We start from the raw sequence: 11,160 nt of genomic DNA on the forward strand, positions 1-11,160 counted from the left end.
TCTAAGAGTAGCAAATATATGGGACATGTGCTGCCATTCTCCTGTGTCTCTTTGTTTGGTGATCCTTATGTCATACATCTTGTTTTTAAAAAATATATCATGATTAGATACTAATCACCTCTTTCTTTGGTTTCTGTTTTAAGGTTCAAAACCAGTTAAAGTAATATATATTAATTCACCACTTCCCCAAAAGAAAATGACTATGAGAGAGAGAAATCAAGTCTTTCATGAAGTTCCATTAAAATTTATGATGTCCAAAAACACATCTGTTCCAGTCTCTGCAGTCTTTATGGACAAACCTGAAGAGTTTATATCTGAAATGGATGTATGTAATGTTTTTTTTTCCCCTAAGGGGAATGTACTTGTTCATCCTTTTGAAGCATAAAGTTTTATTGCAAATCCCTAAACCTAGTAGTTAAAAATACAGGCTTTAGATTCAAACTTAAATTGAATTTCAAGTCTAGGTAGACTTTAGGCAACTAACTTAACCTCCGTCAGCCTCGGTTTTCTCTTTTCATACATGAAAGCAAGTAGTACCTACTTAACAAGGTTATTATGAGGGTTAAGTTTGATATTTTACAGTTGAAGGGTGAGCACAGTTTTTAGTTATGTATGTAGTGAAAACTCATTGATGGTGGTGGTTAATGTGAGGTTTTGTTTAATTGGTCTCATTCGTATTCAAGAGTTTTATTTTTTTGAGATGGAACCTCGCTCTGTCACCCAGGCTGGAGTGCAGTGGTGCAATCTCTGCTAGCTGCAACCTCCGCCTCCTGGGTTCAAGCGATGCTCCTGCCTCAGACTCCCGAGTAGCTGAGATTACAGGTGTGCACCACCATACCCGGCTAATTTTTTTGTATTTTTAGTAGAGACGAGATTTCACCATGTTGGCCGGGCTGGTCTCAAATTCCTGACCTCAGGTGATCCACCCGCCTCAGCCACCCAAAGTGGTGGGATTACACGTGTGAACCACTGCACCTGACCCATGTCTAAGTTTTTAAGTGTGAAAAGGAACAGATGAGTTTAATTTTTAAGTGTGATGAGTACAGATGAGTTTAATTTTTAAACAGATGAGTTTAATTTTTAAGTGTGAAAAGTACAGAAAGTATTTGGCCAGATTGTTAATCTTCAGTATACTCAGTAGCTGTGTGACCTTGGGCAGATTACATAATATCTCTGTGTCTAGTTTGCTTATCTGTAAAATGGGCATCATGATATTACCTAACTCTTAGGATTGTTCAGGTTTAAATGAATTTATACATGCAAAGCATTTCGAGTAACACTTGGCACTCTGTAAATACTAGCTTTTATTATTCTGTATTTTAAAATATTTTTTCCATGATTTTTAAATACATTGTTTATAGAGAACTTGATTCATTTATTCCATAAGTTTTTATTGAGCAGATACTATTCTATGGAAGCAGCAGTGAATAAAAACAAAACCTATTTTCCCTCAGACCTTAAATAAGTGGTAGAGGGCCCAAATACAGTGAAAAAGCAGGTAGTGGTAAATGCTATGGAGAAAAATAGAGTAGGCTAAGGGGAAATAGAGATATGGGTGGGGAAGGGGTCATTTTATATTCATGATTAAGAAGGCTTTTCTGAGGACAGGAAATGTGAACAGAGACTTGAGTAAAATGAGGAAGCAAACAAAATTTTAAAATAAAATATAGAAATGTTTTTATTGTACTTAAGAGCTCATACAATTTTAAGGATATTGGCCTTTTGGTTTTTATATGTGTTTATGTTTTTCTCTTTGCCATTTGCCTTTTTATATTTTTATGATACACATGTCATAAAGCACTTTTAACTTTTGTTTTCTTCTTACACATTTTACTTTTAAAACTCTGCCTACAACTTATATTGAGGTGAATGTCAGGTAGTAACAAGAAGAAACATGAGGTAGAAGAAGGATAAAAATTGACAATGGCTTCTTTCAACAATGGTAGGCCTTGGCCGGGTGCGGTGGCTCAAGCCTGTAATCCCAGCACTTTGGGAGGCCGAGACGGGCGGATCACGAGGTCAGGAGATCGAGACCATCCTGGCTAACACGGTGAAACCCCATCTCTACTAAAAAATACAAAAAACTAGTCAGGCGAGGTGGTGGGCGCCTGTAGTCCCAGCTACTCGGGAGGCTGAGGCAGGAGAATGGCGTAAACCCAGGAGGCGGAGCTTGCAGCGAGCTGAGATCTGGCCACTGCATCCCAGCTTGGGCGACAGAGCCAGACTCCGTCTCAAAAAAAAAAAACAATGGTAGGCCAGGTAATTTGGACCCTCCTTTTATTGATGACATCTAAAAAAGCTGGACAGATATTAAAATGTCTTTCTTAGAAGCATCAAAAAGCTAACAAGATAGTGAGGAATTACAGGGCTGAGGTACTGAAGAAGATAGGATTCCTAGAAGGTCAGCCTGTTACTTAGGGTCATTTTTGCCTTGGATTATATTTGCCAGTTCTAAAGAGGCAACGAAGAAAATGAACTGTGCTTTTGGCAGCATCATAAGACTAGAGGGATAAAAGGAAAAGTTCAGTTTTCCACCAAGGGCCTGGACCCCAAAGGGGCTGCATCTCAGGAGTCAGGGCGAACCAGAAGTAAATGAGCCTTCTCTGAGATTGTAGCCTGAGTTTTCAGGCCCTGAACTTGGAGTAAAATGCTTTTTCTGCATTACAGGTGTCTTCAGACACCTAGGAAAGTAACTAAAAATGAGAGGAGGATAATGCATTTTTTTGTAGCCTCAAATTGTTATACTTCTTAATGTCTATTAGCCTAATTTTTGTTGCTAAGTATTCTGTAATTATTTTGATTTGTGTAGTCCAACCATTTGGAATGTTTTTAAATTTCCAAGTGCTTGAGTTTATTGTTTGTTAACATTTTTCTTAATGATATCTAATTTTATTTCCTTCTGAACATAGAATAAGACTTTATCAGATTCTGCTTTGGTCTATATTGAGATTTTCTTTGTATATTAATTTATAGTCCATTTTTTGAAATGCCCTTTGGATTCTTGGGGGAAGGGAAAAAGTTTATCTTTGTAATCTGTTTACATATATATTTTCAATCTTTCGTATATATTCTCATTATTTAATATTATTCATACCTTCTGTATTTTTTATTTTTTACTTAGAGACAGTATCTCATTGACCTCGTATAATTGTGTTTCTGTCAACTTTTTCTTTTATTTTTCAGTTTGTGTAATAAAAATTTATGACCACTATCTGTTTATCATGGATTTTCTCTTTTTTCAAACTAGCATTTCTCTCTTTTCTATCTAACGCTTTTTGCCTTGAATTCTGCTTTGTCTAACACTTACACTGCTATTCTTCCTCTTTTTATCTCTTGATGACATCTGTAGTTGTTTTTAACCTTTTTGTGTAGGAATGCCTCACATAAGCAGCATATAGTTTAATTTTTTACTGAATTTGGTAGTCTTTTAGTAGGAATTACCATTCAGTAGCTACCATTTACTGAGAGGTTACTTACTATGTGACAGGCACTATGCCAAGAGATTTTTCTATATATAATTTCTCACTTAATCTTTAGAACAAATCCAAGAAGATGCCCCTGCTATACCTGTTTTAGAGATGAGGCAGCTGAGGTTCAGCGAGGTTAAGTAACTTACATGAGTTGATCTTTCTTACTCAATACTGATGACTGTTAGAACCTTTCTCTTAAATCCTGCACTGTAAGACTAGTGGATGTACATAACCAATTACCAAATTTCTATGGTATTTAAAGTGCTCTGTCAAATTGAAGAGAGATCTTCTGGTACGTGTCTCCTTGTAGAGGTGACAGTGTATTCCTGTATAAGTTAAAGCTGTGTGTAGCTTTTCCATTACCAAAACAGCACATGAAAAACAACATTTTTGACTTCATGTCTCAGACTATAATAAACCACCTTCTGTCCATTTCTGCCCCATCTTTTATTGCTGAGAGTTGTTTTTCCTGAGTAGTTGTGGAAAGAAAGTCACTGGTTGATACTAAGCGTGCACCAGAAGCTGGCGACACTTCTCTGGCCACATTAGAAAGCAGCGCCCTCACAATGGCAGAGGGACTTTCCTCCTGGTCAGCTAAAACCAAGTGTCTCTCCAAGAGTCTATAGAGTAGACATAAATGAAAATCTACCTCCCGTTTGGCTCTACATTTCTTTTTTGTGGTCTTGTCTTGTCTTTTTTTTTTTTTTTTGATTAGTTGAAATTCCTCTTGAGATGTGGTAGTTCGTAAATGTTCCATTTCTTGTGCTATTACAATTTGGCAAATTTGCCTGTTATCATGAACATTTCAATGGGAAGATAAGGTTAATAATAGTTGGTAGTAGTTTGTTGTCATCTTAAGCAAGAACCTTTTACAACCATTAGACTTTTCTTTCTACTTTAAAAGAGCGTGACGTATGTATGAGAGGGATAGGGACATTAAGAGATAGGTAGGGTGGCTTGAAATTTTTACTAATACTTTACCAATTTATTTACTTCAGATGTCCTGTGAAGTCAATGAGTGCCGAAAAATTGAGAGTCTTGAAAACTTGTATCTGGATTTTGATGATGATGTCACAGAACTTGAAACTTTTGGAGTAACCACCACCAAAGCATCAAAGTCACCAAGTCCAGCCAGTACTTCCACAGTACCTAAAATGACAGATCCTCCTACAGCCCCCAAAGCAGGAACTACAACTGTGGCACCAAGTGCACCAGACATTTCTCCTAATTCTAGAAGTTTATCTCAGATTCTCATGGAACAATTGCAAAAGGAGAAACAGCTGGTCACTGGTATGGATGGTGGCCCTGAGGAGTGCAAAAATAAAGATGATCAGGGATTTGAATCATGTGAAAAGGTATCAAATTCTGACAAGCCTTTGATGCAAGATAGTGACTTGAAAACAGCTGATGCCTTACAGTTAGAAAATTCTCAGGAAATTGAAACTTCTAATAAAAATGATATGACTGTACATATGGTACATGCTGATGGTGAAAGACCTAATGTTCTGGAAAACCTAGACAGCTCAAAGGAAAAGACTGTTCGATCAGAAGCGGCTAAAACTGAAGATACAGTTCTCTGCAGCAGTGATACAGATGAGGAGTGTTTAATCATTGATACAGAGTATAAAAATAATAGTGATGGAAAGACAGCTGCTGTGGGTTCTAACTTAAGTTCTAGACCAGCTAGTCCAAATTCTTCAGGACAAGCTTCTGTAGGAAACCAGGCTAATACTGCTTGTAGTCCAGAAGAGTCATGTGTTTTAAAAAAACCTATCAAACGAGTATATAAAAAATTTGATCCAGTTGGAGAGATTTTAAAAATGCAGGATGAGCTCTTAAAGCCAATTTCCAGAAAAGTACCCGAATTGCCCTTAATGAATTTAGAAAATTCTAAACAGGCTTCTGTTTCTGAGCAATTGTCTGGTCCTTCAGACTCCTCTAGTTGGCCGAAATCTGGATGGCCTTCTGCATTTCAGAAGCCAAAAGGACGTAAGTAAATATTTACGAAGAGCTTACAGCGTTTTACTTGTTCTTTTTCCTTAGGTTTTTCTCCCTCATTCCTTTACTTTGTTACAACCTGTTTTGTAATTGTCATATAGTCATTGATACTTCATTTTTTCAGTCTGTTGATCAGTATTTCAGCTTCCAAAATGTCCTCTCTAGATATGTATCCTTCAAAGGCGTATGGGTCTTGTGACTTGTGTTTATGTAACATATACAGTGACTGCTAAGCTACAGTAAAGTGATTTGTCAAACTGATGAAGGGTAAGTGCCTCCAGAATAATCATAAACATTGATTGATTTAAAAATTATTTATACTTGGTGTTGGACTGCAGTTTTATATTTTTTGGTTTTGTGAAATAAAGCAGCTCCTCAGCTCTGCCTAGATTAGGAATAGCATTACTTTTTAAACTCTTTTTCTTTTCTCACATTGTATGTTGTCTCACGAATTTATACTTGGCCTAGAGTTAGTGAAGGTTAAAAGAAGAAGAACCTTAAAGCTAGGATTTCAGCTCTTACTGCAGTTCCAGTAAAAGTAAACAAATGGTAATAGTGTGAGGATCCATTAGGCAGAGAAGTAGAAAATTAAAGATGATAGAAGTTTAAAAATAGGTAATTGAATTGTTATATCCTTGATTATGCTGGGTGAAGAGCTAATGTATTTTAAAAATAAGAAATACTATTTTTAAAGGTTTGCCATATGAACTTCAGGACTATGTTGAAGATACATCGGAATACCTAGCTCCTCAGGAAGGAAATTTTGTGTATAAGTTATTTAGCCTGCAAGACCTGTTGTTACTCGTACGCTGCAGTGTCCAGAGGATAGAGACAAGACCACGTTCTAAAAAACGGAAGAAAATCAGAAGAGTAAGTTGTTCTTTATGGAGTTAGAATGTGATCACGTAAATAATCAACAGATACTTAACATGCCATTTTAATAGTATCTTTAGGTTGAATTTTGTTTATTGTTTGTTTCTTTTTTTACTAAAATACTGAGATCAATTTTAATAAGGGAAAGTGTTTCTATATAGTAGTCATAAATGCCAGTAACATTCATGCTTGGAATATGCAAATTGAGCAGCCCTAATCCAAAATTCAAAATGCTCCAAAGTTTGAAAGCTTTTGAGCTCCGACATGGTATCACAAGTGGAAAATTCCACCACACGTGACCTCATATGATGGGTCACAGTCCAAAATCCAGTCAAAACTTGGTTTCATTTGTAAAATTATATAAAATATTGTGTTAAATTACCCTCAGGCTCTATGTATATGGTAGGTATGAAACATAAATGAGTTTTGTGTTTAGACTTGAGTCCTGTCCCCAAGATATCTCGTTGTGTATATGTAAATATTCCAAAATCTGAAACACTTCTGGTCCCAAGCATTTCAGATAAGGGATACTCCACCTGTATAACAACTTTATAAAAAACTGCATCATCATAGATTACATCTAGATTGGCACATATATTCCTGTTTTCTCTGGGAATTTGGATTTCCGTTATTACATGTGAACTCGAGCTCTTTTCTGTCTTACTTTGGGGCTCTTATTGACTTACTTTAGAAGTCCAGGTAGAGGCCGGGCGCGGTGGCTCAAGCCTGTAATCCCAGCACTTTGGGAGGCCGAGACGGGTGGATCACGAGGTCAGGAGATCGAGACCATCCTGGCTAACACGGTGAAACCCCGTCTCTACTAAAAATACAAAAAAAAAAACTAGCCGGGCGAGGTGGCGGGCGCCTGTAGTCCCAGCTACTCGGGAGGCTGAGTCAGGAGAATGGCGGGAACCCGGGAGGCGGAGCTTGCAGTGAGCTGAGATCCGGCCACTGCACTCCAGCCTGGGCGACAGAGCGAGACTCCGCCTCAAAAAAAAAAAAAAAAAAGAAGTCCAGGTAGAACTTTTGAAAGATGGCCTTTCACGCACATTTAAGGTCTTTTCAGGATTGTTAGAAGACCAAATCTCTTTCTTCCATTCTTTTTCTCCCTGTTGTTCGGGTTTGATATAAATATTTCCTCAGGAAAAAAATGTATTGCTGCAATTTGAGTAAATACTTCTTTTAATAATTTTTCATATTTGAAATTCTCTTTCAGATTAGTTTGCATTTTTTTGTGTATAACTGCTGAATTCTGATAAAGGGAATCTTCCATATTATAACTGAGTATGTAATATTAAAGTGTGTTTCCTTTCATTTTTCTTGAGGATTTTTTCTGTTGTATATATTTGTCACAGTACACATTTAAAAAAACAAGTTTTGGTGTCTCTGTCTCTTGTTATCTAACTTACTACCCAATAAGAATCATCACTGACCACTTTGAATGTCAGTGTGTTTTGAGGTAGGGATCAGGTGAATCCAGACTAGTGATGTTCTAGTACTGATCCTTGTGGAGTACTTCCTGACTACTGTATCATATTAAAGAATAACTGGGCTGGGCGGGGTACCTCATGCCTGTAATCCCAGCACTTTGGGAGGCTGAGGTGGGTGGATCACGAGATCAGGAGATCAAGACCATCCTGGCTAACATAGTGAAACCCCGTCTCTACTAAAAATACAAAAAAATTAGCCAGGCGTGGTGGCAGGCGCCTGTAGTCCCAGCTACTCCAGAGGCTGAGGCAGGAGAATGGTGTGAACCCGGTAGGCGGAGCTTGCAGTGAGCCGCGATCACATCACTGCACTCTAGCCTGGGCAACAGAGTGAGACTCCGTCTCAAACAAAAAAAGAGAAAAAAGAAAATGTTGTAAGTAGTACTATTTAAACTAATTAGGTAAAAGTACATCCCCCATTAGTATTTCCTACCTAAAAACCAACTTGCTTAAATAGAGCTTTGAAATACTTGAAGTCTCTTCAACCTCTGCTGTCCAAGAACCTCATCTCTTCTTTGTTTTTCCTCGGTTCTTCAATTTAGTTGTCATTTTAGTTTCCAGTATCATTTATGTTTCCTTACCAAAACTCTGCTTAGTAAGAGTTGCACTTTAAAGGAGAACTTAAAACATCAGCCAGTCTAAAGTGATGGGATAAAATAAAGAGGCTAGGCCAGGCACGGTGGCTCACGCCTCTAATCCCAACTCTTTCGGAGGCCGAGGCAGGTAGATCACCTGAGGCCAGCAGTTCAAGACCAGCCTGGTCCACATGGCGAAACCCCATCTCTTCTAAAAAAATACAAAACTTAGCCGGGCGTGGTGGTTCACCTGTAAACCCGGCTGCTCGGGAGGCTGAGGCAGGAGAATCACTTGAACCCGGGAGGCGGAGGTTGCAGTGAGCTGAGATTGTGCCATTGCACTCCAGCCTAGACAACAAGAGTGAAACTCCATCTCAAAACAAAATAATAATAATAAAGCTAATTTGGACCACAAGATAAAACAGGATTTTCTGACTTCGTTACATGGTTATGAAATCCACACCCAGGAACTTTGGATGATTTCATAATATCTATTACTGTCTGTCTCGGTAAACCAAGTATCCTAAGTGCTTTATGTGAAAAATTGGAACAGAACCAAGAAAAGCTTTTACTTGGGGAGCCACTTATCAAGGGAAAAAAATAGTAAATTTTATTTTTATAGTATGAAAATTTTGATTATCCTTAAATTTTTACTTCAATTTTGGGATACTAAGCAAAGATGAAATGTTCAGGCCTTTTTTTCCCCTGGCTTCCTGGAGATGGCAGTAGAATACATACAGAAATTAAAACTGGTTTTAGGACTTGGTTTTATAGATAGAGTAGTTTATCAAAGAAAATCTCCCAAAGTATTTGCTTTTCAGAAATAATACATTTTTAAATTTTAAAAAATATGTGAAATTAACTCTGTTACCCATTTCTGATCCAGAAATGTGATCCTTTTTCTCAGTCAACTTTTTTCTTAACTCTGCTATAAACTAGCTATGTGTCCTTGAGGAAATTTCATTCATTCTTTTTTTAAAAGAGACAAGAGTCTTGCTCTGTTGCCCAGGCAGGAGTGCAGTAGCACAATCATAGCTTAGTGCTTCCTTGAACTTCTGGGCTCAAATGATCCTCCCACCTCAGCCTGCTGAGTAACTAGGACTGTAGGCATGTGCCACATGCCCAGCTAATTTTTTTTTTTTTTTTAATTTTGTATAGAGTCAGGGTCTTGCTAGTTTTTCCAGGCTAATCCTGAACTCCTGGCCTTAAGTAATCTTCCCACCTCAGCCTCCCAAAATGCTGGGATTACAGACTTGAGCCACCATACCCAGCCTGAGCAAATTTCTTTATCTCGACCTTGTATTTGCTCTAAAGTTATAAGAGACTAAATCACATGCAGATAACCATTTGCTAGATTATATAGTAAAATGCTTTTAATGATAAAATTATCCTAATCCCATTTAATTTTATTTTTAACTGAGAAGACACGCTGGAGGCCTTACCTACTGAAAATATGGTCCCTGGAACAATAGCTTGTTATTAATGCAAAACCTTGGACTCTACCCCAGATTCTACATTTTAACAAGATCGCCAGATTTCTCACATGCACATAGTTCAGGGGCAATCGCATGAAACTGCACTTACTGTTGATAACAAAAATATTAGTGGATTTGAATTGTTCTTACCACCAGCATTGTGCCAAGCCCACTCTTTCAAGAATTAGGAAATATTGATGAAATATTTTCAAATCTGTAAATGGTAACATCTTAGTATAATTTCAGGAGTACTAATTAGCCTTATCAGTGCAAGTTAAGTACCTTAAATCATCTGTTTCTCTTTCTGCAACTGGAAATAGACTCCTGTTAAGAGTAGAGTTTTCTTTGAAGATATAGCATAAGCACAGTGAATAACATCTATTTCTTTGCTTATGCTCCCTTAGACCAGTAATAGGTACAGTCATTTTACTTATGTAGTGTCCTGACCAGTGAATTTGGATGGATAATTTGTTAGATAGTTCATGTCTGACATAAAGCCGTTAAATTGAAGATAATGACAAACAGGTTTTAATGTAGGCATTATTGCTCTTTCATTTGTAGAATGAAACAAGCTGCTCAGAGTATTTGAGCCTGAGACAGTGTGACTCATGCTTTAAAGGAGCAAAAATATTCTACCTTTTTTATCCTCTTGAGAATGACTAGTAAAAAAGTCATTCCTTCCCAGCATCTAGCTTTGAGCCTTTGGGCGACTATGTATGATAGGCTCTGTTGCAAGGATTCTGCTGTCATTCACATTCCCTGACAAATCAAACCTTGCCTATGTGGGGAGGTATGTCAATTTTGGTCAGAAATGGGAATGGTGAGGAGAGATCTCTTTTATCCATCCAACTTTTGGCACCAGACATTCTTCTATCCATCAGGCTTGAATGTATCCATCTTACAGTGTGAATCCTGCTGTAACTGAAAGGATGAAATAAGATTACCTGAAAGCATTTTGAAAGTAGCAAAGTTGAATAGGCAAATGTATTTATTATTAATAGTAAATTGGTAGAGCTTTGAAAAAGTATAATCTTGCATTGCAGCAATTTCCAGTTTATGTACTACCGAAAGTAGAGTATCAAGCTTGTTATGGAGTTGAAGCTCTGACTGAAAGTGAACTTTGTCGCTTATGGACTGAAAGTTTGTTGCATTCCAACAGCTCGTTTTATGTTGGTAAGTTATACAAAAGTCTTTGTTCTCCTTTTTAATTTCCTTGTAATTACATACTTGTAAATTCAATTGTGAATACTTCTATTCTGTACTTTTTTACTTTAGTTTTTAT

General features: G+C 37.3%; 1 protein-coding gene and 1 long non-coding RNA gene across 6 annotated transcripts in view; both read left to right on the forward strand.

The window, feature by feature from the left end:
- ICE2 (interactor of little elongation complex ELL subunit 2) overlaps positions 1-11,160 on the forward strand; it is a 59,840-nt gene that overhangs the window by 26,785 nt on the left and 21,895 nt on the right. For all 5 annotated transcript variants that reach the window (XM_033189896.1, XM_033189894.1, XM_033189898.1 and 2 more), the window contains 4 exons: positions 144-325; positions 4,469-5,459; positions 6,163-6,338; positions 10,922-11,051. In XM_033189896.1, coding sequence (XP_033045787.1) covers positions 144-325; positions 4,469-5,459; positions 6,163-6,338; positions 10,922-11,051 — 1,479 coding nt within the window. The remainder of the gene's footprint in view (positions 1-143; positions 326-4,468; positions 5,460-6,162; positions 6,339-10,921; positions 11,052-11,160) is intronic.
- LOC117070570 lies at positions 6,367-7,625 on the forward strand. Its single transcript, XR_004431970.1, has 2 exons — positions 6,367-7,040; positions 7,359-7,625. It is a non-coding gene; the product is annotated as an uncharacterized LOC117070570 (long non-coding RNA).

This window comes from Trachypithecus francoisi, unplaced genomic scaffold (assembly GCF_009764315.1).
Source record: "Trachypithecus francoisi isolate TF-2019V2 unplaced genomic scaffold, Tfra_2.0 Lachesis_group3, whole genome shotgun sequence".
NCBI classification, from domain to species: domain Eukaryota; kingdom Metazoa; phylum Chordata; class Mammalia; order Primates; family Cercopithecidae; genus Trachypithecus; species Trachypithecus francoisi.